Consider the following 27279-nt stretch of genomic DNA (forward strand, 5'->3'; position numbering starts at 1 on the left):
TATAATTTCCATGTGACTCTCAGTGCTTTGTACTGCTCTGCTCTTGTGTCACTTGTTTTTGTCTTCCTCACCGCGTACTGGCTTCCCCATGTATGTGCTCTCCTCATCTGATGTCTGCTGGGCTGCTCTGCTGTGCGGAGAGGAGCTGTAGGGTCCCCCATCGTGCAGATTGTGGGTGTCAGTGGAGGGAAGGATGGGGTAGACCTGAAGATGTTTGCTTCCAGATCTGAGCCGCCTGGTCATTTACTCAGCTGGCTATCTGTGGAAGCTGCAAATCTGATAGAGGGATTGCTGCCAAACTTACTTAGAGTCCTGACAGACTTCAAAATTCGCGTTGCGTGATCCCCTTTCTCCTTTCCTTGTCATCCCCCTTTGATAGAGGAGATGCAAGGTGAATGCCCCGTGGAAGATCCAAGTTCAGAGCAGAGTATCAGACAGAAAATGCCCGCTTACCAAGTAGAAACTGCTGTATGCATCAAGACAGCCATGTCACTTACTAGCTTAGTTTTTATATGCAAGCAGCAAGTATTCTGAGAAGAACCCAAGGAGCTGGGCCGTGGGACAGGGCCTGGAAGCTGAACGCAAGTCGTACCTGACGTCACCACCTGATGTGGTTAGTCCTGCAATTACTCATCTGGGGGGGGTTGTTCTGTTTTCCTCCCCTTTTGCTCAGAAGGGTGGGTTAGGATTAGTTGTCATCTTTGGCTAAACTAATACGATGTTATGTGGAACAGATGTGATGGACATCACCAGATTGACAAATAAGGGTAGTGACTTGCCCTCCCCTACAGGTCATGAGCACAGCGCATTTTGACAGCAGTTTGATCCCAGTTTGCACTAGATATGATGTTATGGACACAAGAGCACTGATAACATCCTGCCAATTGAGTTATTAAGCTCCAGAATGAAAATGAAGTCTAAAACAGCATCCTTCCAGTTACCTCCCCTTTCAGAGTGTTACTTTCTAAAGCTTTTTCAGTAGAAAGCCTTTCCCTGTGGAAATGAGTTGTAGTTCGAAAGGAAAAAAGAGTAATATTTTACTTGTTCTTGCAGCCTCAGGAGGCTTAAGACTTACCCTTTCATTTGAAACCATGCCGCTGATTTGTGTGTGTCTGTGTTTTAACTTTAAATCCTGCTTTGTCAATAAAAACATAATTTGCTTAAATATCCTGTACCTTCAAACAAATATCCTGTACACTTCAAAACTACTGCATGCTTGCAGCAATGTGGCCACTGCATGCTTGCAGCAAGGAAATCACAAGAAAGGAGACCAGACAGTGCCCGTTTAGTACAACCAGGAAGCAGAAGACACTACAGCTGTTCTCATGCAGAGGGGAAAAACTGAAACACCATCAGTGAGGAGACGAAGGAAAAAAATAAATAAAAAAAAAATCTGATCTCTGTGCCTTAGAAAAGCCATCCCACAGCACCACCTAGCAGACATTGTTGGGTACAGACGGATATGAACAGACTGAGGAAAAGATTGGGAGTACACAATGCCGAGCAGATCCGTGTGCCTTCAAAAAGTGATTCCACCTACTATCTAGCATGGGTCACTTCTACAAGCCGAGGTGCTCTGTCATGCCCTCGTGCAGCTGTTGTTGCCCTTTTAGTCAGGTATTTGTAGCCTGATGCAGCTAGTTAATCTCTGGGCATGTTCAACAAAACAGATAATTTCTGCTTTTTATTTGTATTCTGGAGTTGTGGTCTTTGTCCCCATGTATTTTTTAAAGCACTTAGCTTAATCAGAGTAATGGTTTTATTAATTCTGTTGCAATTTGTTTACCTTCTTGTCCATATTAGTTCAAGGTGCCAGAGCCCACATCGCCCAGCATCCTGCTGAGGAATACTGCCAGAGCACAGATTTTGAAGAGCACAGGTTGTGCAGCGTGGTCTCACCCACTGCAGCTGGGGGAAAGTGTTAGAAAATAGTCAAACTGCAGCTGCTGGCTGCCTCCGTTTGTCCTAGAGGGACCAGAACTCGAGCTTACTTTTGATCTGCAGAATGTGAAGTATTTATTTGTGAAACTGTAGCAGATTTCAGGCTATGGCATTTCTTTTGTTGCTTGATTACTCTTGCTCCTCTCCGTACCTTAAACTGCATTTGAACCTCTATTGCGCCATCCTGAACAGGTGGACTGTGGAAGTGCCACAGTCGCTTGTGGGAGACTGTCTAGGCTCTCCAAGAAAATATTCAGGAATACGCTGGTCTTCCTGTGAATTGTATTGTGGGTGCAGGCTGGAAGAAACATGACTCAGGAATGGAAAGGAGTTGTAGGACTTTCAGCTTGCAAAGCTTTTGAGTTTGGCATTACGCATGTGGGCAGATCTGCTTTACTACTCAGAGGTAGTAGAGAGGGATTTCTGGCAGCCATCCTGAAACCCATTCCCTTCCAGGTTCTGATATCCTATTTCCCTGGTTAAAGCAAGGGACTGGCTATCAAGGCTCTTAATTTGCTCTGTAGCATTGGGAAAACTTTATGATGATGATGGTTATTATTATTATTATTCAGAGCCAAGAACTATACAACTAAATCCATATGTGGACACCTAAAATATTCTGACTTTCAGATATTGTGACGTTTTACTTTTATTAAAGGAAATGTGCCTATGCAGTACCTTGGAAGACAGAGAAAACTACTTTTATCTGCTATTTCCATGATCACTGTGGTAATGTCTGTCGTGCCTCTCACACAGTTGCTCCATGATACTTCTCTTTTACGGAGCTATTTAGATGCTTAAGTTAATGCTCTTTGTCAAGTGCTGCGAAAGCCTACCACGAAACACTTTCTAACATTAGGGAAAATAACACCAAAAGTCAGTCTGGTTTCACTACTCCTAATACACTCATATCTTCAAAAATAATACTCTGCTGAGTTGAAAGGGTCAAATCTCGACTACATTTCCCTTGGCTAAATACGTAGGAACTGTTCCCGTCAGACATTACACAGCTACCACAGCGCATTTCAGTTTAGCTTTCCGGGCTACAAAGGATCATGTTATGCAGTAGTTTATTTTACTGCCTTTGTGAACTGCTGCCCCTCATTAGGGCATTGTTGTATCTACTGATTTTGCCTGCAGTTACTCTTGACTTCCAAAAAAATTGGAAGTAAGCCGTTGTGGTTACTTCAGGAAAAAGAAAGGCTTGGGTGGTTGGTTTTGTTTTTTGTTTTCCCTTCAACTTTTTCCCCTTCTTTTTCTGTCTCTGCTGCTCGCAAAGACCTGAAACAGCAACCCAAAACTGATCTATGATGCAAGTCAAATCACTGCTGAGTATGATCTCATGCTTCTGGGGGTTCAGCTCTTCGCATGACCATGGCGATTACTTGGCTAAAAATTACGCAAGTCCCAGATGCTGGATAATTCTCAAATCCTACATCACAAATACATTTCATTCTGACAATAATGAAGCCAAAATGCACGTTAAATAATGACAGAGTAAAGGCTTGTCTGCAACCCAGGCAGTGGCTTGGTCAAAGGTGCTTTGTTCTCAGGTTTGGAGCAGGGCAACAGAGAAGGGTCAAATGAAAGGAAATGCGGGCTGCACTGCTCTGCTCCTGTCCTGGACAGTGCTGCTGAAAACCTGTCTGTAGCTTGGTAGCTACAGACTTCTAGGAATATCAACCCTTTTTATTCCCAAAAGAGGCAATTTAAACACATGTATGGCACAAATGGCACATTTCAGAGGAGTTTGGAGGATGTAGGTGAGGGATCTGGTCCAGCCTCATCTTGGAGCCACACATCCAGGTTCCCAGGAAAACAGGCTGTGGGAGACTTGTACATGCACCCGTGTGTGAGCTCAGAAGCACTGACGGACCTGTCTGTTTAGAAAATGGGTTTCTGAGCCTTGCATACTCATCATAGTCATGTTCAGGGTCTGCTGAACATATTTCTAACCCTTTCTGCCTGTCAAACTTGATCAAAAGTAAGGGTTGCTGTCGCTCTGGTGAGGATCTGAAACACAGATCCTGAGAGTCAGTGTTGTAGGAGGCTCATTAGGAAGCTGCTCAGTATTCTCTAAATGCTGGGGAAAACTAAGTCATGTAAGCTTGAGCATCACAAGTGTTTACATAGTCCCGGACCGCACCTGAGATGCAGAGAACGACTAGGAACTCATTTTATAAAAGGTCTTATCTTCATGTGATTTGTGCACTGAAAAGTGCATCTTGGACATCTCCATGGACATCTGAATCTTAGTGCTTGTAGGACTGCTGTTATACCAAAATTATATGATGACTGCCACCTTTATAAGAAGTGTTACTGATCTGTTTGACACTCCAGTGTCCCTTTCAGTATGTGTGTGTTTGGGGGTGGCATGGGTGTGTGTGAGACAGATGGAAAGAAAATAAGTTGCAGATGCCAGGCTTTGTGAACAGAAGAGGGTTTAAAAATAAAAACAAGGAATTCTCCATATTTTTGCTCATGTACTTGATACAGCTCAAAAAAAAAAAAAAAAAGTCAGATTTTTTTATAAGTTGTAACACAGACATTTGCTGTCAGTCAAGCTAGAGCTGGGAGCTGGGCATGGTGAGGAATCTGGATCCCAAGAGTCCTCTTATTTGAATGAATAAGATGAAGTTGAGATGAATGGTATCTCATTTGCCAACCTTGTGAACACAAGCTACCACCAGTGTGATTGGAGTTAACCCCAACTCAGACTTGGGAAGCCTTTGCCATGTCACCCGAGGAGTGCTTTATAGAAACACTTCCCTTTTCTGTTATTGAGGGTCCTCCTTGCACCTCTTTCTCCTTTCTGTAATTCCAAACCAAGCATACATCTTTTCTGTTTGTGTGTTTGATTTGCTGTGGCAGCTGAGAGTGGGTGTGAGCACCCACTTCTGCTCTGGCAGAAGTCAGAGGCAGACAGTAGCTGGGGACAGATGAATTGCATTATCTCCTTGTGTGGAAGCCTCAGTACCTCTTTGTCTTTGTTTTCTGAATAGATCCTAATGATATTTCTAATTTTTGGTTTTGAAAGTGAGAGGAAATTCACTTAGTGAAGCATCTTAGAGTTTTTTCAAAGCTTCGTATTCAGCTTGCAGTAAGGGCATAGTGTGCTTCAAATCTGTTACTCTAGGTAGACAAGAACTGAAAAGTTACTATGAGAAATTAACTTGCAAATATACGTATATTTCCAAGTATATGCATATATATATATACACATTTTGTAACACTGGAAAGTGTGCACTGCCCTGCCTGTATTTTTTTTTTATTATGGTATGAAAAAATAGGATGCTCAGATATGACCTGAGGAACAGATGTGGCAAGCCTTAGCATTAAGCCTGGGAAGGCTGTGACAAGTAGGTGATTGCTGGAAAAATGAGACTGCTTTTGATATTTGTATTTCATAGAATCCTAGAATGGCTGGGGTTGGAATAAACCTTAAAGATCACCTAATTCCAGCCCCCTGCCATGGGCAGGGACACCTCCCACCAGACCAGGTTGCCCAAAGCCTCATCCAGCCTGGCCTTGAGCACCTCCAGGGATGGGGCATCCACAGCTTCTCTGGGCAGCCTGTGCTAGTGCCTCACCACCCTCATAGGAAAGGATTTCTTCCATATATCTAATCTAAATCTCCCCTCTTTTAGTTTAAAGCCATTACCCCTTGTCTTATCACTATACTCCCTGACAAAGAGGAGCAAATTTGCTCCTCAGAGTGAAGCTTTATTTATTAACTTGATTTGGCAAGTTGTCCAAACCTAAATAAATGAGTCTGGTTTGCAGTCAAAGCACAGCTTCTGGGTTCTTTTTAGGGCCTGATAATACTCAGAAGTTTGAGAACAGAGAAAAACCTTCAGTCCATACTTGAAGTGAAACACTAGTGGTCTTAGTGTTCCAGTAATAAGTGGAATATATATCCTTTCGCTAGTTTTACTTTAATAGTTACTCTTTCAAGAAGGGTTTGTGGTGGTTTTGTTCCATAGCTTTACGTATGACACTTGTTCTTTCAGCAGTTTTATTATTTCAGTAGTTCAAACCACTAGTATTTCGCTTTTTAGGGTGCTTAAAAAGGATAACCTGTTACCAATCATTTGCTTAAGAAAGATGTTGCAATAGACAATATAATATGGTTTGAAACCTTTGCTAATACACTGATTTGAACCACTTCCACGCATTTCATACATAGATTGTTTTCATTTTTTTCATTTTGTGTTTTTGCTTTTTTTTGCCTTTTTTTTTTTTTTTATATAATATATTGTCTATGATATTGTACAGTGTCAGGAAAGGACTGCCAACCATATCATTAAACTTACAGGGGTTTTCAGGTGAAGTTACTTAAGCCCAGCCATAGTTCTGGTATTTAATGTAAGTACTTTTTAATGGAACTGTTGAAAGAACAAATTTCACGTGCATAAAACCACAGAATAATAACAGAGTAGTTTTCCACTGTACTTACAGACTCAAATAGTTTTTTCCCCTAGAGCCCTTGAACTCAACCTTGATATTATTTAAACAGGACATCGTCAAGGCTGCTAACTCTAGCAAGTTGTTTCAGAAGCGGTAGGACGAGCGAAGCGATTTGTTATCCTTTTTCTCCTCCTTCCTTGGTTTTTCCTTCCCATCCCACACCCTCTTGATACCATCGGTTCTGTTGCATGTCCTGTGCCCTCTCTGTACAACCAGTAGCGTGTGGTGTGTCTGGCTGGAAGGTATGCGAGGGACTAATTTTCTAGCTGGCTCCCTTTCTGAATGGCTGGAAACTTGCTTTTCTCTGATAGGAACACCAACTTGGGGTCTTTCCTAAGGCAGTTTGCAATTTGAGTCGGAAAGTTGAGTAGCTCAGCATTACGACCAGGTATGCCTGAATTCGGGGGACAGGTTTCCATTGTCAGAGGGAAGAGTTAGCCTACAAAGGGACAACGTGGCTGTCTGAGGAAGAAAAGGTGAAAATGGAGTGCTGTTTGTGATTGCTGTGGGTTTAATTTTGAAAGGAGGCTCTGAGAGAAGATACTCTAATAGTTTTATTTCTCTGTTTTCCTCTGGCTTTGGTCATAACTCTGCAGAGCCACACATTTTAATGGTAATGACTTTCACAGGTAGGAACAGGGTCCCCTCTGAAACTCCACCTGAGCAGCCGGTCTGTGCATTGGCTAGGAGAAAGACTTCAACTCCACATGAGGTCCTGCTTTGTACACACTTCCCATTTAAACACACTGCAAGTCTGAGGCTTGTGTCATGAGGAAATTCTCTTTTTCATCACCTGCAGGCCAATCTGTACAAACCAGAGACCTGGCTATGATAGGAGACGGGTCTCAGATGAAAGCGATTTGGTACAGAAAATTGATGTGGAGCAAGTGACTTCCATCCAAATAGTTCCTAACCCCTCCTGAAAATTACGCAAGTGATTTAATCATAAATTGAAAGCTCACATTTAGAATTATAAATATTTCCGAAAACACGCTAGTCAAATATTTATTTGGAGGCTTAAAAATGAAAGAAGATGCAATGTTACATCTTCCATATGCCTTGTAAACTCTCGATATTTCAGCTTTCCCATATGTGAAATGTGGTGAATCACTTCCTGCTCCACACAACTCTTGCATGGCTTGATTATCTGTAGATGGCTTTCAGGTCTTTAAATGCAACGCGTGAGATAAGTAACACATCAGTAACATCTTAGCACTTCGTAGTAGTAACAGGTTGTCTAGCTGTCTCCTCTCTTAAAAATTGATCTCCTTTTGTCTCGAGTGCTGTTAAGTTACCTTGTTTTATGTTAGCTGCCTTCACAGAGCAAGATGGCACTCAGCTGCGTAGTGGAAGGATGATGTGATACATGTATGAAGGGGATTTCGGAGAGGGGAATGAAGAGAAAGACCTGTCTGGGATTAAGTTCCTAAAAACTCTTTTCCGCTCTTAGTTTTTTTGGAACACAGCTAAGGAAATATCAACTTGGCCCTGCCCAAGGAAAGGAAGTTGCTGAAACTGCCATTCTCCCAAACTCTTCCTGTTGCCAGAGGTTCAGCCCAGTGAACATCTGCTGCGGACAGCAGAGTTCAAGGCTAACCTCATACATCAATGGGGAGGGATAGTGGGAAGGTTCAGCATGCAACACTTCTATCATTATAAAGGGGAAGAAAAAAAAAAAAGGAAAAACAAACAGGTGCCAAAGGGCCATCTCGTGTAGGCACACACCCAGCTAATCCTGTAATCAACATAACAGTCCTCAATGGTTAGATTTTAGTCTGTAAGTCCATCTGTTGTGTGGAATTCTAATTACAAGTGGTTTCACATCTTGTTTCTTATTAACTGATTATTTTATTATCAGAACATGAAATATCACTGTTGTGTCTGTTGCTGAACAGATCATGGGCGTAGTACTCATGAGAGACGAGGTTATTTTTCATTCATTCTGCTCACCAGAAATGCACATTTTATTTAATAGAAGTATGACTAATTCCTAAGCACCATTCCTGTTTAAAATATGGGATGTACTCTTCAGCTACTTTGTTTGTGATCCATAGAGCTCAGGGTCATGCACTTGCAGTAAATACTGAAAAATTGACCAGTCAGTATGCTTCCAAATGCTAAGTTACATTCAAATGATATCATGTACTTCATAGTTTTTTGTTGTTGGTGGTGGTGGTTTTGTGTGTGTGTGTTTGTTTATTTTTTTCCCCTGTAGGACTACTTTCACATGTGCCCAACAAAGGTTACATTTTCAGAAGAACAGACTTCACTAGATAGTCTTACTCTATGATCTGTAACTAGAAATGCTGGAAAACCCTTGCTATATATAAACAATTTGAGGTGTGTGTTTGTAGAAGAAAAAAAAAGAAAAAAAAAAAAAGAGAAGAAAAATGCATGGTCCTTATCAAAAGCTGTTTGATAGCACATTTCATACTAGCATGAGTTTTAGCAGAAATTGCTTCTCATGCTGCTTTAGTTTCTTTCAAGTGAAGTGTTTATCTAGGATAACATAATCACAGTCCTTACCCAGTTACAGGAGGCAGGTCAAGAAGTACTGCTGGTGTTCATTTGCCTGGAGTTGTCAAAAACACCATCATTTCAGAAGGATTGATAACAGCATAAATGGGTTGAAACTGCACAATTTGAAGAGAAAAAAGAAAAAAGAGAGAGAGAAAAAAAAAAAAAGAATCCTATTGTAAATCTTTACAATTGGAGCATAGTTCCTGTTCTGGAGACAAATGGCAAATTTCCAACAAAATACTTTTGTTTTATGTTTTGCAATGGAAAAAGCTAAAAATGTAATTGAAACCAAACTCTTATGGTTTAGGAATTTCTGAAAGGTCAAAAGAGAAAGACATTCAAAATTGGGGAATAGCTCATTGCTCTGTGGTTAGGGCCCTTGGCACAAGGGTGTGATGACACCATCTCAGGAGTCACCTGAGACTAGAGTTTGACCTCGTGGTGTCTGCAGGACACTAACAGTGTCCTGTTATCTCCAGGGTCTGTCCTCTCCTCCTTTCTGGCTGAAAAATTGTGTGTAATTTTCACACAATGAGCAGTTCTTACAAGAGAAACTGAGGGGATTGTTCTGGCTGTAGGGTCAGAAAACCAGAACAGATTTCTCTCACTTTGTGTTTTGTAGTGTAAAACTGTGCATGATCTTAGATGGCATCTTGTAGAACAATGAAAAAAATAACTTCTAATTATTTAATGGAATGGGATGAGAAAATCACTTTCCCATCTCACTGGAAGATCATCATTGTTTTTTTCCAAAAGAGGAGAGGGAGGAATACCCAAAAAACCTGTAGCATTTCCTGTCTTATTCCAGGCTCTGCAGTGCTTAGCTTTTTTAATCAATGTCTGTATGTCTGCATGACATGGTGACTGCTGCATGAGAAACTCAGCTACATCATTAGTTCGATACCAATGGCTTAATACAGGGCCAACTTCTACCCCAAAAATATTCTTTTAAAGCTCCCATCAGAATTGCATATATTCATCTGATGGACACATTGGCCTATAATATGTTTTGATTTGTTGCATGAATTGCCTGCTTCTGTGTACATTTTTTTTTCATTTCCCCCCCCTTCTGCCTCTGGACCATGATTGATGATGTAAATAATCATTTCCAGGCATGAGCCTATTTTTTTCTTCCTTTCTGTTGACCAGTCACTAATCACTACTTGCTCATCTCTGCGTTTTGTTGGTAAGCCAGATAAATTTCTTTTTAATGGCCTTCTTTCTCTTCATGTCAGAAATCTCACCGCAGATAAATGGCAGATACACACCACATATGTAACAGTGTGCAGACCTTATAATCATTATTCGGTACGTTACAAAGTTCTGAGAAATTTCATTGTGAGAATAGTAAATGCATGCATTTCTCTGCCCTTCCTACCATTACAGGGGCTACAGAAAGAAAAGCTTAAAGCAATATTGTGAATTTGAAGGCCGTTTAATTGATATTTTTGATCATCTCTCATCTATGCTTCCAGGGTTTTTCATCTTGATGGAACTGAGCATATCAGGAAGAGAAGTAGTGTTATCCCCCTTTCTCAGCTTGGAGAAAGGAGGCACAGTGCCTTGACGGGCTGCTCAAACAGCAATTCACTGCTAGCACATGGAATCTAGCCTAATCTAATAATCTAATCTCATTTCTGCAATGTCTGCACCTTCAGTCTTGAGCCTGCACAGCATTTAACAACAGTAAATTTGCCTTATTTAAGCATCCCTCTTTGAAGATTGGCAGAAAATGGCTGCATATTAAAATGGTGACTAGTATCATTTTAATATACACCAACGTAAAAAAATTGCAGTGCTTAAAATATGGACCATGGCATCACACAAATTCTTATTTCTGTTACTGGTATATAAACATGTCAGTTAGATTCCTAGTGAAACAAAATGCCTATGCGTATGCAGTGGTTCCGTATCTACAAGGCGGGAATTCATGGACTTTATGCATACTAGCTATTTTTACCTGTTGCTTCTCTTGCATCTCAGCTTTGTCTATAACATTTCTGCATGCCCTCCACACCCCGTGACTTAGAATCATAGGATCATAGAATATCCCGAGTTGGAAGGGACCCATAAGGATCATCGAGTCCAACTCCTGGCACCACACAGGTCTACTCAAAAATTCAGACCATGTGACTATGTGCACAGTCCAAACACTTCTTAAATGACTTGTGCTGTTGTTGCCTCCTGATAACAAAATGGAGGAATTGGAAGGTCTTCTTCACAGCCTAAAAGCGGCTTTTAAGGCCCCAGGACAAAAGAGTTCTGTCCCTTCTATAGAAGGGTGATTAAACTCTTTTGAGAAGTTTTATGCTTATTTGGACTTTTAAATTTTTTATCATTCTCCTTAAAGGAGGCTTCCTAGATGTCTTTAAAGTTTAGTTGGAAAATTAGGCTGAGTAGAAACACTCAGCTCAGGTGATTCAGAAGGCTGTTATTCATCTGATCATTCCTTATGTTCACGTGCTGTGAGTAGAAAGGGAACTGGATTACTAAATAAAGTTGTCACCCTTTTGGAATAAAGGCCATTTGGAATTTGGCCTCAAATGCCTTTGGAGAAGAGAGTCAGAGAATGGAAACGAGTCTGTTTCTTTGTTTTGTAAGCCATTTGCAAATCCATAATTGGGCTTTCCAAATGTTTTCCTCACAATGTCTTTCTCTTTGTTTGACATCCTATTTCTCCCCATCCACCTACCTTCCCCTTCCCACCCCCGCCCCCCCCCCCCCAAAAAAAAAAAAAAAAAAAGGAAAATCTGATATATTTTTGTCTGGCTACATAAAGACTGTATGACACATTTACAAAGCTCTTTACTCTTTCTGAAGAAGTTATGATACTTTACCACAAACAGGCACCCCTACATGCTTCTGAGATAAATGATCTCCAGTCATCATGCCAGAGATGGCACTCCTTCCTGTGCAGCCAGTTGCAGAGTTGCTGCCTAGCTGGAAGCAGTACAAGTTGGCTTTCATCCATTCAGATGTGAAAAAGGTCCAGTGAGGTTCTGGCCACCCTGGAGATGTGCTTGCTACATAAATATGGGTGAATAACTTGTAAAATACTTAAACGGTATTGTTCCAGAGATTCAAGAAAATTAGTATTTATCTGAAAATACCAGGATGATGTGTGAGCCAGTTATGTTTTTAAAGGACTGGCCACAGATATGCATCCTTGGCCAAAGGCATTCATGTGTCATGCATCCACGTACCTGGGACTGTGACTGCCTGACTGAGAAGTGAGGGCAGCCTCCTCCAGCTTTGTACACATCTTGATTCGTGGGCTGTTAATAGCATAATTTCTACCAACGCTGTGCTGTGCAAGCTGATGTCAACATAATGTTATCCAGTTGCCTTTCTTCTTCCTCATCTGTACAGAGGATTTCAGGAATTGATGTTTGTCTGAGACAAAGGCAGAAGTATTCCAGGTGCATTTATACCTTCCAGGGCAAGAAAGCAACAAACAAACTGGTAAGAGTTCAGGGAACCACTACAGACTACACAGCTGATGCCAGAAGCTCAGTAAGATGAGGGTGCCGTGTAGGTCATTAGAGGCAAACGTTCTTTCATATAGAACAGACAGCCCTTATTGCTGATATCCAGTAATGCTGAAATTGAAGCACAACTCTGAGGCCTCTAGTAAACCAATAATAAAATAGTGAGCTGAGAGCAAACAGGTAGATTGTGAAAACAATGTTTAAACACCGCTTCTTCAGATCTTCTCTTGCAATAGCAGGAATGGGGAATGGCAGCGTGCTAGAGGAATGCTTGATAAATGTCAGAATCTGTTAAAATTTGCTTGTAAGGCTGTTCATGTTAGAACATAAAAGTTGAAATGTACTTAGAAAGTTATTTCAATTTTAAAATTACTGCAGACCCTAAAAGACTACTGCAGGGTTGCCATGCCACAGTGTGACCCTCAGGAACTGCAGCCTTGCCTCTAGCAGTAGTAGGAGTTATTGTAGCTTACACAAAATAAGATTTTATACTGGAAAATACCCAGTTCAAACTGTAGTGTTGCAAATGCTACTGTTGGACAGTTAGTTGCACGTTTGGTAGAACTTATTGATTGTTACACTTACCTGCAAAATCTTGAGGTGCATAGTGCCAGAAGAAACAACATTCTCTGTTTCTTTTGTGCTTTTCTAAAGCTGAAGGGACCCACATTTACTAGAGTAATCTTTGTTGCAATGTGATCTTCTCTTACAAGACCTCTTTGAGAACTCCCTCTTGCACTTTCAGGGCACACTTTGATCTAAAGAAAAGGCTCATATCTTGGGCTAAATGAAGTTTATCAATCTTTCCGCCAAAGCTCAGAGAATGGAAAAATCTCCCAGCAGGTAAACAGAAATCCTCTGTTAATGATAGAACTTGAGAAACAGCAGAGCCAGAGAGAGATTAAGGGTGTATCTGCCTGATATTTTGCAGGTAGATTGCAAGCTTACTCTACCTTCATTCCAAATAGGCTACAAGTGCCATGAGTGAGTAGCAAAGCTTTGACTTCAGGGTGTATGTAGTACGTTGCTGATTTGTAGAGCATCTTTGTTCTTCAGGGATAGATTTCTGTTCTGATGTGTCCATCTGGTTCAAAGTACGTACGTTAAAAGACATTACCACCTGCAAAATATCTTGTCATGCTTTCAGACAAGTCACAAGTCAATTTTATCTTTGCTGATCTCATGAGGTTCATCCAGAGACATGCAAGCCAAAGTTATGCTTTGGTCTGACTCTTCTGTCTGAACCGGAGACAGAGACTGAGAACAAGAGACAGAAATATATGGAACACATAATGGGAGAATCTCAGTGTTTTGTTTGTTTGTTTGGTTTTTGTTTTTGTGTATCTAACTTTTCAGTAGATAAAGTAATATGCCCTGTACTTATTTGCCCTGTGATTCTTCCTTGAAAAAAAAAAAAACAAACACAAACACAAACCTTTATTGGCATCAAGTCCCAGTAACTCTTCTTAAAACACGTGGGAAATTATAGATGTTTCTTTTAGCATCACATCATTTAATTCCATCTACTCATTATGAATAAGAGAATATTAATGTGAACGAGAATTAGTAGTGTGCCCTTACATTACAGGTGGCCAACCACATCCAGAATTAGTGGGAGTGTAACCACCACATTGAAGGACGTGGTTCTTCCCTTTTGGTTCTGGTCAGACTAGAGCAAAGTTCAAGGGTCTTGTTTTGAGATGCTCTGTACCAGAAAGATATCCACCTCCTGAAGCAAGTCTGGTGGGGGTTCACTGTGAGCACATGATATATGAGGAGACGGAGCTGGGTGTGTTCATCTCAGATGAGAAGGCAAGTGGGGTTGCCCTTCCAAATTAAATTATCCTAAGATGCCATCAAGCTCAGTATTTTTCTTCTTCCTTGCTTATTACAAAGGAAAATACTGTAGTAGAGCTCCTCACCTACTACGAAAAACCAAGAATGGGGGGATGATTTTCTCCCTCATGCAGTTGTTAATAGGAAGATCTCCCTTCAAGGCAAGGAGTTTATACTCTGAGCTTAGGGCAAGTACAGCTCTGATGCTTTCTGCACTGTTTAGCAGCAACAATAGTAGTAATTTCCCAGAGAAGGGACGTGTAGCCACATAAAGGTTGGGTCTCAGAGACTGGGCAAAGTAGGCTTATACTCTGGGTAATGTTACAGACATTTAGGCCATCCGAGTAAGGACGAGGTCCTGTGTCGTTTGACTCTAGGACCAGCAATTTGTTTCCCTTCCAGGAAGGCCTTTTCTCCTCTTCTGAACAGACTGTGGTTTTGTCCTGCTGTGCCACATGAAATGGAGCAGAACCACAGATGCGATTGGGAAACTCGTGAGCTATTCACGCAGTGCTAGATCTGAAGTCCTGTGAATCCTGACGTGCTATGAGCAAGAAGGATTTTCAGCTTTTCTGTGCACCTCTCACCAGCTGTTGTGGTGCATGTTGTACTGCCACATTACTTCACCATCCAAAACGGTGTCTCATAGTGACGTGATGAGTGTGTGGCCTACTAGGCAGGGTCCACGCGGGGATTAGGCCTAAGATTAGACCTCAGATTAGGCCTAGTAAATTGCTAGTGAGACATTGGGTGCACATTTCCCTTCAAATTTGAATAATGCAAATGCTAAGCATCACCCTAAGTGAAATACTGTTTTACCCAATTTTGTTTCAGTTTTCTTTCTTTTTAAAAAATATTCCTAATTTTTTTTAAATCTGAACTTAACAAATGTCACTTCAGGCTCCAAGCTAATGACATTTTTAACAACGTTCCTCATAGACATCTAAGTTTTTCTCAGCCAGTGATTAATGGGTGGGACAAACCCTTCCATGGGACATTAATTTTGCAGTCTGTTGCGTAGTCTGTTTGGCTGGGTCTGTAACATATTTCCGATTGTCTAAACGTAAAGAGATAAAAAGAAAAAGGACTGCCAAACTCTACTGTATAATGTAAAGGAATGTTTATAATTTTTCTCCTTCCTTTTACATTGCTGGCTACATTTTATCTTTCGCCAGAAGATGCTAACATCATTTCCTCTCTCTAAATTGGCTTGCAAGTGATACAAAAATATAATTTTCTTTTTTAACTTTCTAACTTTTTTAATAAAAAGTTTTGATACTTCAGTGCTATGAAATAAAATCATACCAGTGACTGGCAAAAACTCCCATGGCTTCACAAATGGAAGTACAAAAGTCAATGATTGGCTGCTTTTTTTTTTTTCCCTGTTAAATGATCTCCCTGTTTTTGAGATTTGCAGTCCTTTTATTTGCAATGTAGCTGTCAACCGTTGAAATAATTGGAAAGGCATGCCCTGCAAACACATTTCATAATTCACTCATGAAGATATGAGGATCTCCCACTTTGAAAGTCACTATAATTAATCACAAATGGAAACTTTCTAAATAGCTCTGGTATTTTTTAAAGTTGTGAAACAATCATTCTCGTTCTTGGTTGAAACCCTTCGCGTTGCGATAACCAACACTTAAGGTGTCATCAGTATCATGCCTGAGCTGCTACAGGCACATCAAGCCCATAGGGAGCTCGTCATGAGGGGGTCATTTCATAGGGAGGACATCGCTTTGGAGGCTATGTAACAAAATTCACAGTTTCAGACAGGTCTTGGCAACAGGTGTCCCTGGTACAGGTCTTTCTTTCAGAGACTTGGTGCCATTCTGGGTAAGAATTCATTTCAGTGTGAGCTCATCAGGCTCTGGAGTGTCCTTGTGTATTGGGGTGACAGACGGACAGATCTGGAGGGGCTTTGGTTGGCTGAGGACTTTGCTTTCCAAGGGGTGGTGCAGCTGCTTGATGATAGCCTGCTGTTGTTAAGAAGCACTGTTAAACCAGTATTAAAAAGCCCCATTGCAGGATGTGTGCAAAGGCTGTGGGGGCCACAAGTGGCTAGTAAGTCTCAGCTCTGGAGCCCCTCCTGTGCACATTGTGTGACTTAGTCCTCGGACTGCACTATTTCATTTTTGTTCTCGTCCAAAGCAGTATGGAGGCTTAAAGTGCCCACACGTGTCTCAGTTGTGATTGTCTACCAAGCAGGAAACAGCATGTTTTAAATGCAGTTTTTCTCAGAGCTAGTGGCCATGCTGACTACCAGCAGAATACTGTCAGTATGTGCCTTCACCCCTTCTTCCCAGGGCTGGCTGACTGTTTTGTGAGGAGCTTAGCTTGCAGTGTCCTTCTACTAGCAAAACAACAAGTGAAACAAAGCCTTTCTAATCACTCCTTTTCTCCAGAGCTGCGTCTGGATGGTATTTATTACTTGTGCTGTCATCTGCAAGCGTGGTGGATGCAGGATGGCACCTGCAGGCCGCGCTCCGTCAGTCGGCCGGCCCAAGCCCTGGGCTGCCCCGAGGCCTTGGCAGCCACAAGCTGTGAGGTGCTAGCCGCTCCTTACAGCAGCTGCAATGGCCAGCAGGCAGCAGCTAGAGCAAAGGCGTTACAGAAGGTCGTTCATACTTTCTGGAAGAAGAAGAGAGTTGCAGATATTTGACGTAAGCCCGCTATGTGCCACTGATTGCTGTCACATGGAAACATACGGAACCCTGCTGTTGAGTACTGACGAGTAAACACATCCAGTTGTCAGCATCTGGCCAAGACTTGAGGTTTTGAGAGCCATTGTGAGTAATATCCAGGAGTGAGATTTCCTTTCTAGGGAAAGGATCCTGACCAGATTTGCAGTCAGCACACAGCTGCTTATCCGGGATGTATGCTCTTCCAAGTCTTGTTTGCAGTAATCTGGTAACTCCTGTTTTACAAAGAACCTTTGCAAAACAAGTGGAGACTTGCTGGAAGTTCTCCGAATATGCCTGTTAAGCACTTGAACTTGACTTGTAGGGAAAACATCATGGTACAGCAGAAGGAGTGTGGTATTCACATACCTGGCATATGCATGGGTGCCCTGTGAAACCATGGGGAACTGATTTGTTGCTCCCTCACCGGTGTGTTTCCATGGTATAGTTATGCTGTGTGTCATGGGATTTCCATTTCCTTCAATTTGGCTAGCTCATGTATCACAGGGGTATCACTGTGGCAGCACAACTGCTAATTAGAGTAATCAAATGTCTTAAGGGACCTGGTCAGGTTTGTCAGCTGGCTGTGAGCCCTGAAAGTATCTGATGCAATGATACATCAGGACCGAAACAATCTAGATTCAACAACAGAAGATTTTGTATCCCTAGCAGCATCATTGCAGTGCATTAAGCTCAATTCACATGAGTGGGTAGAACGTGAGAAACCAGGGAAATACCTGGGTTGCTTGTTCACAGTAAACTCTGTGTTTATAGCTGTAAGCAGCAAGCTGCATTTTAGCTCACTGCCATAAATTGAGCTCTAGTACGTCTCTGTGAGTGGCAATGTGAACACAGTAGCATGTCCCTGTGCTTATTGCACTTGTAGTCTTTTTTAGGATCTAGATACACTTGCAGTCTTTAAATGGTTAAAGGTGATTCCTTGCTTCTTAGGAGAGTTATGTTGTGAGGAACTGAAAAACCAGGGGACTGGAAATGAGCTAATACTGGCAGAAACCTAGGTGTATACATCCCTGAAGCAGTTAGGAAATGCAAGATAATGATAGTTTTGTCTCCCAGCCTGGGTGAGACATTGCAATAACCAGGTGGTTTTGTTTCAGGCTGCCTACCAACTTAATATAATGAGACAAAGACAGGGATTTTCTGGAGGGTGGCTTATCTCTACATGGATGCATCTGAGAGATCATTTAAAATCTATTAATGGTGAAAGAGATTAATGACCACATTATTATAGCTATCTTATTAAAAATCTCACAAACTGTTTGATAGATTTATTGCAATATAATATAGCACAACAATGCAATAGGCTTACAAATGCCTATTTTTATGCAGCCTGATTTAGTCTCAGTGGACTGAAAATTGTGCTTCTGGGACCAACAATATATCCCCTTTTATTTGGCTTTAAATCCATGGTTTAGATTGAGGATATGTCATATTTGACCTAGAATCAATTCTCCTGCTAATATTCCTCTCAGCTGGACATGCAGAGCCCTGTCTAATAAAAAGTCCTCGTTTTTCATGTTTCATGTATTATTCAAAACTCCTTTAAGTGTGAAGACATTTCTGATCACGCCGCGTACATACCTGAAAATTCTTACTCAGCACTTAGAAAGTTCCCTAATAGTCAAATGTCCTCTCTGGAAATGGGAGATCTGTAACAAAACTGGTAGAGTTTGACTGTTGATTTCCATTTGGTTGGTTTGAATGATGATGAGTCTTTGCTGAACTCACAGTCTTGGAAATGTACAAAAAGTAAGTTTGAAAAGGTACAGGCGGAGTGCTCACTTCCAGCAAATCACACATCTTGTGACAGGGTGGGACAGTCAGAGATTAAACACACTTTCTCCCGGGTTGTATAAATAGTGAATATGTATTTATTTAATCATTTACCTGTTAAATAATAGCACTACAAGAAAAGAAGAAACTGTGAGGAGAGAGTCACTCTGTCATACAGGAGTTTCACAACATTTAAAGCTCACAATGAAAGTGGGAAGTAAATGTTGTGATGAGATACAGAACAATACATTTATTCTTATTCCATCAGGTTATGTGTACAGTAAGCTTTGAACAAAGATATTGTGGATAAGCATAAGTGTATGTATAGGTGGGACATTCAGTCTTTTATTATGTGTGGCAGCATTAAGCTTTTGTTGGGATTCTTTGAGTACTGGGAGACTACTTTCCAGTGAACGACATTTTCATCCAAATAGCTACCTGTCATTTTTTTGGTCTTGGCACAGCTTAATCTCTTCTGCCCACGTGTTACTACTGGATCTTGATTGTTTTGCTTGCGCCTTGCTCAGTCTCATGTAGCACACCTGGCGATGCTGCGGTTTGCTGAATGACAAGTCTCACACTCTTTTCTTCCAGTTCCGCCTGGTGGTAAAGACAGCGCTGAAGCTGCTGCTGGTGTTTGTGGAGTACACCGAATCTAATGCGCCGCTTTTAATCCAGGCAGTATCGACAGTTGATGAAAAGAGAGGTGAGTACCCTTGCTCAGGGCTGCAAAATCCCAGCACTGCTGAGACCAAGGTGGCATTTTGTCATTGATGTCAGCAATTTTAGGGTTTCTGTTATGATTTTTGCTTTATATGCCATTCCCCTGATTTCTGGATTAAAAGCACACTTTAAGTATTTATACAATTTAAGATTGTTTTGAGGAATGAATTATAGTGGAAAACTAAGGAGTGAAAAGCTGGAAAACCATGCTGCTTCCGATACACTGCAGTCATTGCTTCCCCTTCCCTGCACCCGCAGGCAATGTAAGCCCCATTGCATATCCTGACCTTGAAGGCTCCTCTGGGCCGGGCCATCTTTCCACTTCCTTCTGAAAAGAAGCAGTCTGATTTACAAGAGAAAATGATATCTAATCAGCGTAATCCCTTTGAAGAGAAAGACGAGGTCAGTAATAGTACAGGCTTTATAGTAAAAGCAAAACCATCTGTTGTTACATTAAAATAAAGCCCTTGAGCAGATATTATACTATGAAATCTGTTACCCTTCAGGCTCATGACAAATACTTGAATATGCATACTGTATTTTTTACAAATAAATAGAACAAAAATGGTTCTTTCTTATTCTTCCCACAAAGCTATTGCTAAGCTCCCAGGGCAGTCTCTCTTGATGCGAAACATTCCTTTGCCTCAAGGAGAGTTTTTGAGGTTGGGAGAACCATTGTTGTGGTCTCAAACACATGGAGGTTTAAAGCAAGATCCCCTCGGTGGAGCAACTGCCTCCATGCTGAACTTGTTTGAGCAACTTGATATGGTAAAAGTGAAACAAAAAAGTTGGGGGATGGGGAGAAAGGGGGTGCCGGAAATAGGAGAAGGTAGCCAGATTTTGTTTTCAACTACCTAGTGTGTTGAAAATACCATAAAAAACAACCCCCAAATTGTTTCTCATGATAGGGGAGCAGGCAGAGATAATCCAAAATCAATGTAACACTTTTAAATGGTGTACTCTTCAGGTTGGCCTTCTGTTTTGAAATAAAACCAATAAACCTTACAATGTCATCAGCAGAAATGTAATCACAGTATTCATGTAATTGTGAGTTCTATGATTTATTTTTACAGCCATTCATAGCATTTCCTCAGCTCTCTGAACCCCCTAGTATACTCAACATGTTCAAGTTGCCATCTGTTCACATGCAAGTAAATCTCATTAAAGAAAACAGAGAGCAAGTAGGACCCTGAACATACCGTGTGCTGTGTACTCCCTTCTGTATCTGTAAAACTGCCGCAGGCAAGTATTTCCATGCCCCAAAGCAGTAAAACTTCAGTATCAAGCTAAGACATGAAAAAAGTTATGTATTAGTTCAATGGGTGATTTTTAGTATGAGAAGAGGGTTTAGGGGAATTCTCATACCTGTGGGTTAACAGAACTCTTGTCCAAAACAGCCCAAAATACCCAGTTTATCCTTTTTTTTTTTTTCCTTTTTTTTTTTTTTTCTATAAGCAATTATGCTTAGCTATGAAAGAGATTTTTTTTTCTTGTTTTTTATTTAGTTCCATTTTTATGTCATCAGTGGAATAGCCATAGCAATGAAAGGTCTACATTTTACATGTATATAACATTTAGAAATTGGTGTCTTATAACTGAAGGGTACCTGCCTGTAATGACTGATTTAAGGGAACAGAAATAAAATGGAAAAATAGGGATGTGCCTTTTCTTGAAACATTGTCATAAATCTTGCAGTTATATAATTAAGTTTAGCACTGCTTTGAAAAAAGTCCAATGTTTCATGTACATACAAGGTGATGAGATATGACATAATTCCTCAACATGTGTACCACACATGATTAACATAAAGAACCCCATAATAACTCAGCCTTGTTTCAAAGTGATCCCATCTGTGGTTTCTACGCAAGAATACATCCATATGCAAGCTGAAGTACAAAGATCTATGGAAGTGCCTGCTTTACTCTCAGATACAAGCAGATTATAAGTGAATAACTGGATGGTCCTCATCATGTACGATGTAGGTTCTAGTTATATTTCCATCTAGATTCCTCCCCCCAGCTTCTTCTTGTTTCGTAGCCCCAGTGGAATTTGATCTCTTTTAAGGTTAAGCATACCAGGACTGTATGGGCTCTGGAGAGCGCAGCTGGCGTTGCACTGTGCTGTCTGGGGCTGTTTTATCACAAGCATTTTTTAGTACAGAGATTAAAGCCCAGTGGCTGAACTGGACACTGAAGCATTCTGTTTGTGAATTATGTTTCTGCTACCTGACTTATTGCTGAATTATTTAAGTGGCTGGCGTTATCAGTTCTCCCCTTTTCCTCCCATTTCGCACACTAAGATAACCAGTAAACTAACGCCCATCCTGTAGCTGTGATGTAAAGCTGTATGTTCACACATATTTAAAGGGTCGTGATTAAAAGATATTGAGGTATTTCCAAAACTCTTTCTATCCTATGGCAACTGGAGACTGTCTGTATGTTGGGGACAGCCCCCCTGTATGGTTCCTGCCTGTTGCAAAGTTTTTCATGCTTTGTATGTTATGTGTACATCCTGTGTAGTTGTAATGTAAAAAAAAATGTGTAAGGCATGAATGACAGGATGAAACTAATTTTTAATTTTTTTTAAATTCATTTGCAAAAATATTTGAAGGGGAAACTGAGAAAAGATCAAGACTTCAAGCAATGGGCGGCATTATTCAGTAGACAGTATTCATTTAATATACACCTAACTGTTGAAACCCCACAGTTCTCTGTGTGTTGATGGACTGTCCATGACTACTCAGAATACTGTGGTAACATCATGGTTGATGAGGCCCCAGCCTTCCAGACAGAGTAGCCACAATAATAGCTGGTACCAATGAGAAATCTGCAAAAAACAGTTGAGCAATTCCCATTTTACCCAGTAGAAGGCAGGAGAACACACACAAAACTCGACCTTTACTGTTTTGCTTTAGTGAGCCTGTTACGTCGCTCCCAGCAATTTTACCACAAGTCCTGCCTGGAAGTTGTAACCTTACGTGAACACCGCAGTCTGCTCTCAGAAAAAGATCTGGGATGCTACATCATCATTCCTTTACATCACGATCAGGTAGAGGAGACAGGCTGAAAGTAAGGCTTTTTGACAATTGGCACACAAAAATAATTGCAGTTTTAGAAAATAAACTTTATAGCATAAATTTTAAATGAATTTACTTTTTTTTTTTTTTAATAGAAATACCTGAGTTTAGGTTTTCCATAATTTGTTATATTCAGACCATTGCACAGATGGCAGCAAGCAGTAGCTTTTGGCTCTGCACACTAGCTTCCTCAAAGGTTCCTCTCTGTAATCAGAGAGCTTTTAATATCTTGCACAATACAAATATCTTTCCAAAGCAAAAGAGAAAATACATATCATGCTTTTTGTATCTTTTGTATGAGCCTCATTGTTTTACTACAGCAACCCATGACTTTTCTAAAGTCACCAGTTTCTGTAATGCATGATCTTCCAAAGTACCTTTCACAAAATCTTTCTAGACAGCTCATACTGGGAGGTGAAGGAGTTTTTTTTCACTTAGCCACCTTACCACACAAAAAAAATTGTGGCTTGGAAATTATTTTTTTCACGTAGACTCCAGCCTATGGACTCATCTTTAAGTGGTAACTCTCCAGGAACAACATACTTGGAAATCCAACCTTCAGGGCCTGTGTGTGGATGAGAGGAGAAACCTGCTTTAGAGCCACCCATGCCTCATGCTGCTGGGATCATAGGTTACAAACTAGAGACTCTCATTAGTGTGAGAAGGAAGGAAATGGTGCAGCTTTCAGACCAGAACTGCCTAGTCCCCAAACTTGTAGACAGCATTATGTCTTATTTTGTGTTTATTTACTCCTTGGCTGTTCAGCTTGAGATGATAATGAGGAAAACAGCATTTGAAAAGCAGGGTTTAATCTGGTACAAATTGGAGTGGCTCAGTCAAAGTCCTTGTACAGCCTCCTGGTGATACCAATTGGGGAATAGATTGAATTTCAGTTGAAAAGAATTACAAATGCAAGCCTAGATTTTCAAAGTTGTCTAAGGTTAGTAACAGCATCCTAATTAAAGAATTCAAAGGATGGGTGAGCTGTTACTGGGCTGCCTTGCTGGCATATATTTTTTTAATTGTGGTCTGACACAGAGAAGCAGCATGCATAGAGGAAAGCTTTGTCATCCATGCATGGAAACAGCAAGGGAATCCTGAAAATACTCCGTTGTAATAATGGAGAAGTACACAGATATCCAGGCAAAAAAATAAAGAAATAAATAAAACACCAGGATATTGTCCTTAGAAAACAGAATAGGATTGTTTCACTATGAATAAAACCTGTCTACAAAACAAATGGGTATTCCTCTAGAAAGACTGTCACTGAATAATGTGGTGTGGATTAAATAATCAACTTTTCATGTTGTTGGCAACTCACTTTTTTCTAAATGGCATTGTTATAAGTCAAGCTTGTGCAGTTTCCCCATTTTGTTTCTCTTTCTTATTTTCTTCCATTTTTATTTTTCACTAGAAACCACAGGAAGACATTTTTGTAGTGAGGATATCATTCCTGCTGATCATATATCATTTGTGAGCCGAGTGAATTTGTTCCACATGTCTTTTGAACATGTACTGAACAAAATGTCTGGTAATATAGAGAGTCTGGTAAAGCAGTGTCTAGTGTGTTCTCATTACAGCAGTGTACTGAAATTAGTACTTAATCAGTAATGCACATAAATACTTTCTGAGAGATGAAGGTGAATCCCCTCTACTTTGATTTCTCTTGAGATAAGGAAGCTCTGCTTTATTATTCAGGAGAAAAGATCAGAGAACGTCTCAAAAGTGTGGGGAAAAGAAAACGGGAGAAGTACTGCTGTCTGTGTGTTCATTACTAGATCGTTTTTCACACAGTGCACTGCCATTGCTTTGAAAATGGGTGCTTGGTTAGTAGGGATCCATGTCTGTGCAGCAGGATTTATCTGCATGTATGTGCAATAGCATCGCAAATAAGCAGTGGTGGTAATTGCTGCGAGAGCAGTGTGGAAATTTAACCTTGGGGTCACTGATCAGTCAGCAACAGGTTGTTGGGATGAAACGTTTCGTTTTTACTGCCTGATTGTCTTCAAAGTGTTGTCATCGTTATAATTTTTAGGGGATGTGATCTGCTAGAATACTCCGCATTTTTCTCTCTGAATTGTAAAACTCTTGCAGTTACGATCTTGTAGGTGAATTGGGCATCTCTAAATTAGGGTTAGCTTTCTGATTTTTTCTCCCAACCTTTAACTTTACTCCAAACAAAACAGTGATTTGTAGTCTTTCATTATTTCCTCCATTTTCCTAGATAAAATAGTCTTTCTTTTTTTCTTTTCTTTTTTTTTTTTTCCCCCCACTGAAAATGTCATCATCTGCCTTTTAGCCAAATTAAATGGAATGGTTTTACAAGGTGCCTTCCACACGAGACATTATCTTGAATCTGGTTGGCATTTCCTGCCTAACTCGTTTGGTGCAATAACTCGCTAAAGCCACGTGGGTTTTGGCAGCAGATAATCCTGCAAATGTATATCAAACATACAAATGCAAATCAGGCAAATAGTTCATAGCTAGAAGCACAGATTTTTGACCTTACTGAGTGAAAAAAAAAAAAAAGAGAGAGAGATAAATGTATCTGAAAGATCCATGGAGGGGATTCTTATTAAAAATAATCCAAGTAAGAACCACAGCAAAAAAACTTTTTTTTTTTTTTTTTAAATCTTACACGCAACCTGTAATTTGGGAAAATTGTCTTTCTCTGCCACACTGTTTTGTTAACAGGACTTATCTTAATGCAGTGTAACTCAGTAATATCACTAGGAATGTAAGCAACAAACACACTGGAAGAGTGGCATACAGACTTCTGTGTAAGATTTATCTAATCTGTGGGAGCCTACAATAGGTGGGGTAAAATTCGTCCCACACGATTTTTAGAAGCTCACTGTCAATTGAGTGGGCTAACAAAGCTTCCTTCATCATCGAGGGAGAGAAATTAGTAGCTCTGGGGAAAGTCCGCCTGACATTTTAGAAGCCTGCCTCAGGATGTACCATTGCTTTCACTGACTGTATTTACTTGGTCCTCCACAGAGTAGGGCAGACTGGAGAGGAAGCTGCAGATCCACTTGATCCACTTGATCTTCCACTTGGCCACATCATTCCAGCTCATGCTGCCTCTTGGACAAATGTCGCTGCAACAGCTGTCCATTTTGGTTACCTTTACTGATGTTTTCTGCTTTATCTCTAGGAGCCAAGCCATGGTCCAACATCGTGGAGATCCTGGAGGAGAAGGATGGGGTTGATACGGAACTACTGGTTTACGCAATGACCTTGGTTAACAAGGTTTGTTTGCTTTGTTACTATTATTTGGAGTGATGATATTTGTATTTTCAGTTGCATAATACAGGTCTGTATTGAGAAGATATGACAAAGAAGACTTGTCTCAGAGAAGTTGCAGGACCAGAGATGTTGCAGTCACCCAGAGGCAGCAGCTGGCAGCAGCAGAATTGCTATTTTGCTCATGGCTGTGCATAAACATATTATGACACAATTCCTCTCCCAAAGCTGGCACTACAGTGCAAAACAAAACTCAACAAACCAGCTTAACAAATTACCCAGAAGATAATTAAAGCAAGTACTGGTGAAAAGATCAAATGCTCACAAAGGCTTGCATTGTGCACAATTTTCTAGTTCCAGATTGTTTAAATTATGTTATTTCTTTCACTGCAAACCAAATATGGTAAATTAAACAGGTCTGAGAGCTAGTGAGAGTGTTTCCACTTTAAAAACTGAGGTAAAAACATGCTTTGATTTTTTCTTCTTTCTTTGTATTTTCTGGTACCGTTTATTACAAGTAGTAGTTTTGCAGTAAAATCAAACATTTTCGGAAGCAGTCACTTGAGTGATGAGGAGGGAGAAAATGAAAGGACTGCAAAAGTTAGAAATTTATGAGTGTAAATTCCTTAAAAATTAATGTCTAATCTTCAAATTCTAAACAAATCCTAGCGTGACTAAAATTAAAAGTAAATCTTTTAAAGAGCACAGAAGGTCAACATACTGCTAGAAAATCAAAATAGCTTTGTGTTTTATAATTATACTTAATAGGTCAGAGAACTGCAGAACATTATTACTATTCATTATATTCATTTAAAAATCCAGAGTGTGTCCGTGGAGGTCATATACCAGGATGACAGCTTTCTGTGCTTGTGGCTGGGGCAATGGGTTGTTCTGTTTGTGTGTTTGTTTTAATGAAATGGTTTCTTAATGGCTGGTATTATCCAGTGAAGATGCCTGAGAGGGCCTGATCTCTCCCAGTGACATCCCTGTTGTCACTGTCCTTTTACTTAGAGTTGCCCTTGCACCTGCTTACATGGCAGTAAAGATCCTGTTGACTTTCAATGACCATCTTACATATTGACCTACTCTTTCTGAAAAGCATCACCTGCTCGTTGTGTCCGTAGCTGCTATTAAAGCTGAGGCTACTAGTTTTTAGTGTTTCTGTTCTAAGCCTTGTTGTATCTTGTACTGATTCCTCTGTCTGAAATAATTCCCCTTCCCCCCCGCCTCCGTTGCAACTACCCGGTGTCTAACTTTAAAAAAAAATTGTTCTATATTGACTCCTTTGTCATCCTATAGTTAATTTCTTTAGTTCGAGTTTTTCACTACATTTAAAGCTATTTTTAGGAGGAGGTAGTTCTTTAAAAGCAAACAAAAAGAAAAAGCATCTCACAGTCAAAGGAGTTACAAAGATCAAGGAACAGAGGAATACCACAATGCCACACTTGTAATTATGATCTGGCTTATGGACAGTTTTATGATGTTTTTAATGGGATTTTTTTTCATG

At 40.5% G+C, this 27279-nt stretch overlaps 1 protein-coding gene across 9 annotated transcripts in view; it reads left to right on the top strand.

Annotated features, from left to right (window-relative positions):
- FHOD3 (formin homology 2 domain containing 3) overlaps positions 1 to 27279 on the top strand; it is a 420526-nt gene that overhangs the window by 279573 nt on the left and 113674 nt on the right. For all 9 annotated transcript variants that reach the window (XM_082753307.1, XM_082753302.1, XM_082753303.1 and 6 more), the window contains exons 7-8: positions 19322 to 19433; positions 25684 to 25778. In XM_082753307.1, coding sequence (XP_082609433.1) covers positions 19322 to 19433; positions 25684 to 25778 — 207 coding nt within the window. The remainder of the gene's footprint in view (positions 1 to 19321; positions 19434 to 25683; positions 25779 to 27279) is intronic.

Source organism: Aythya marila, assembly GCF_965140915.1.
Source record: "Aythya marila genome assembly, chromosome: 2".
Taxonomy (NCBI): domain Eukaryota; kingdom Metazoa; phylum Chordata; class Aves; order Anseriformes; family Anatidae; genus Aythya; species Aythya marila.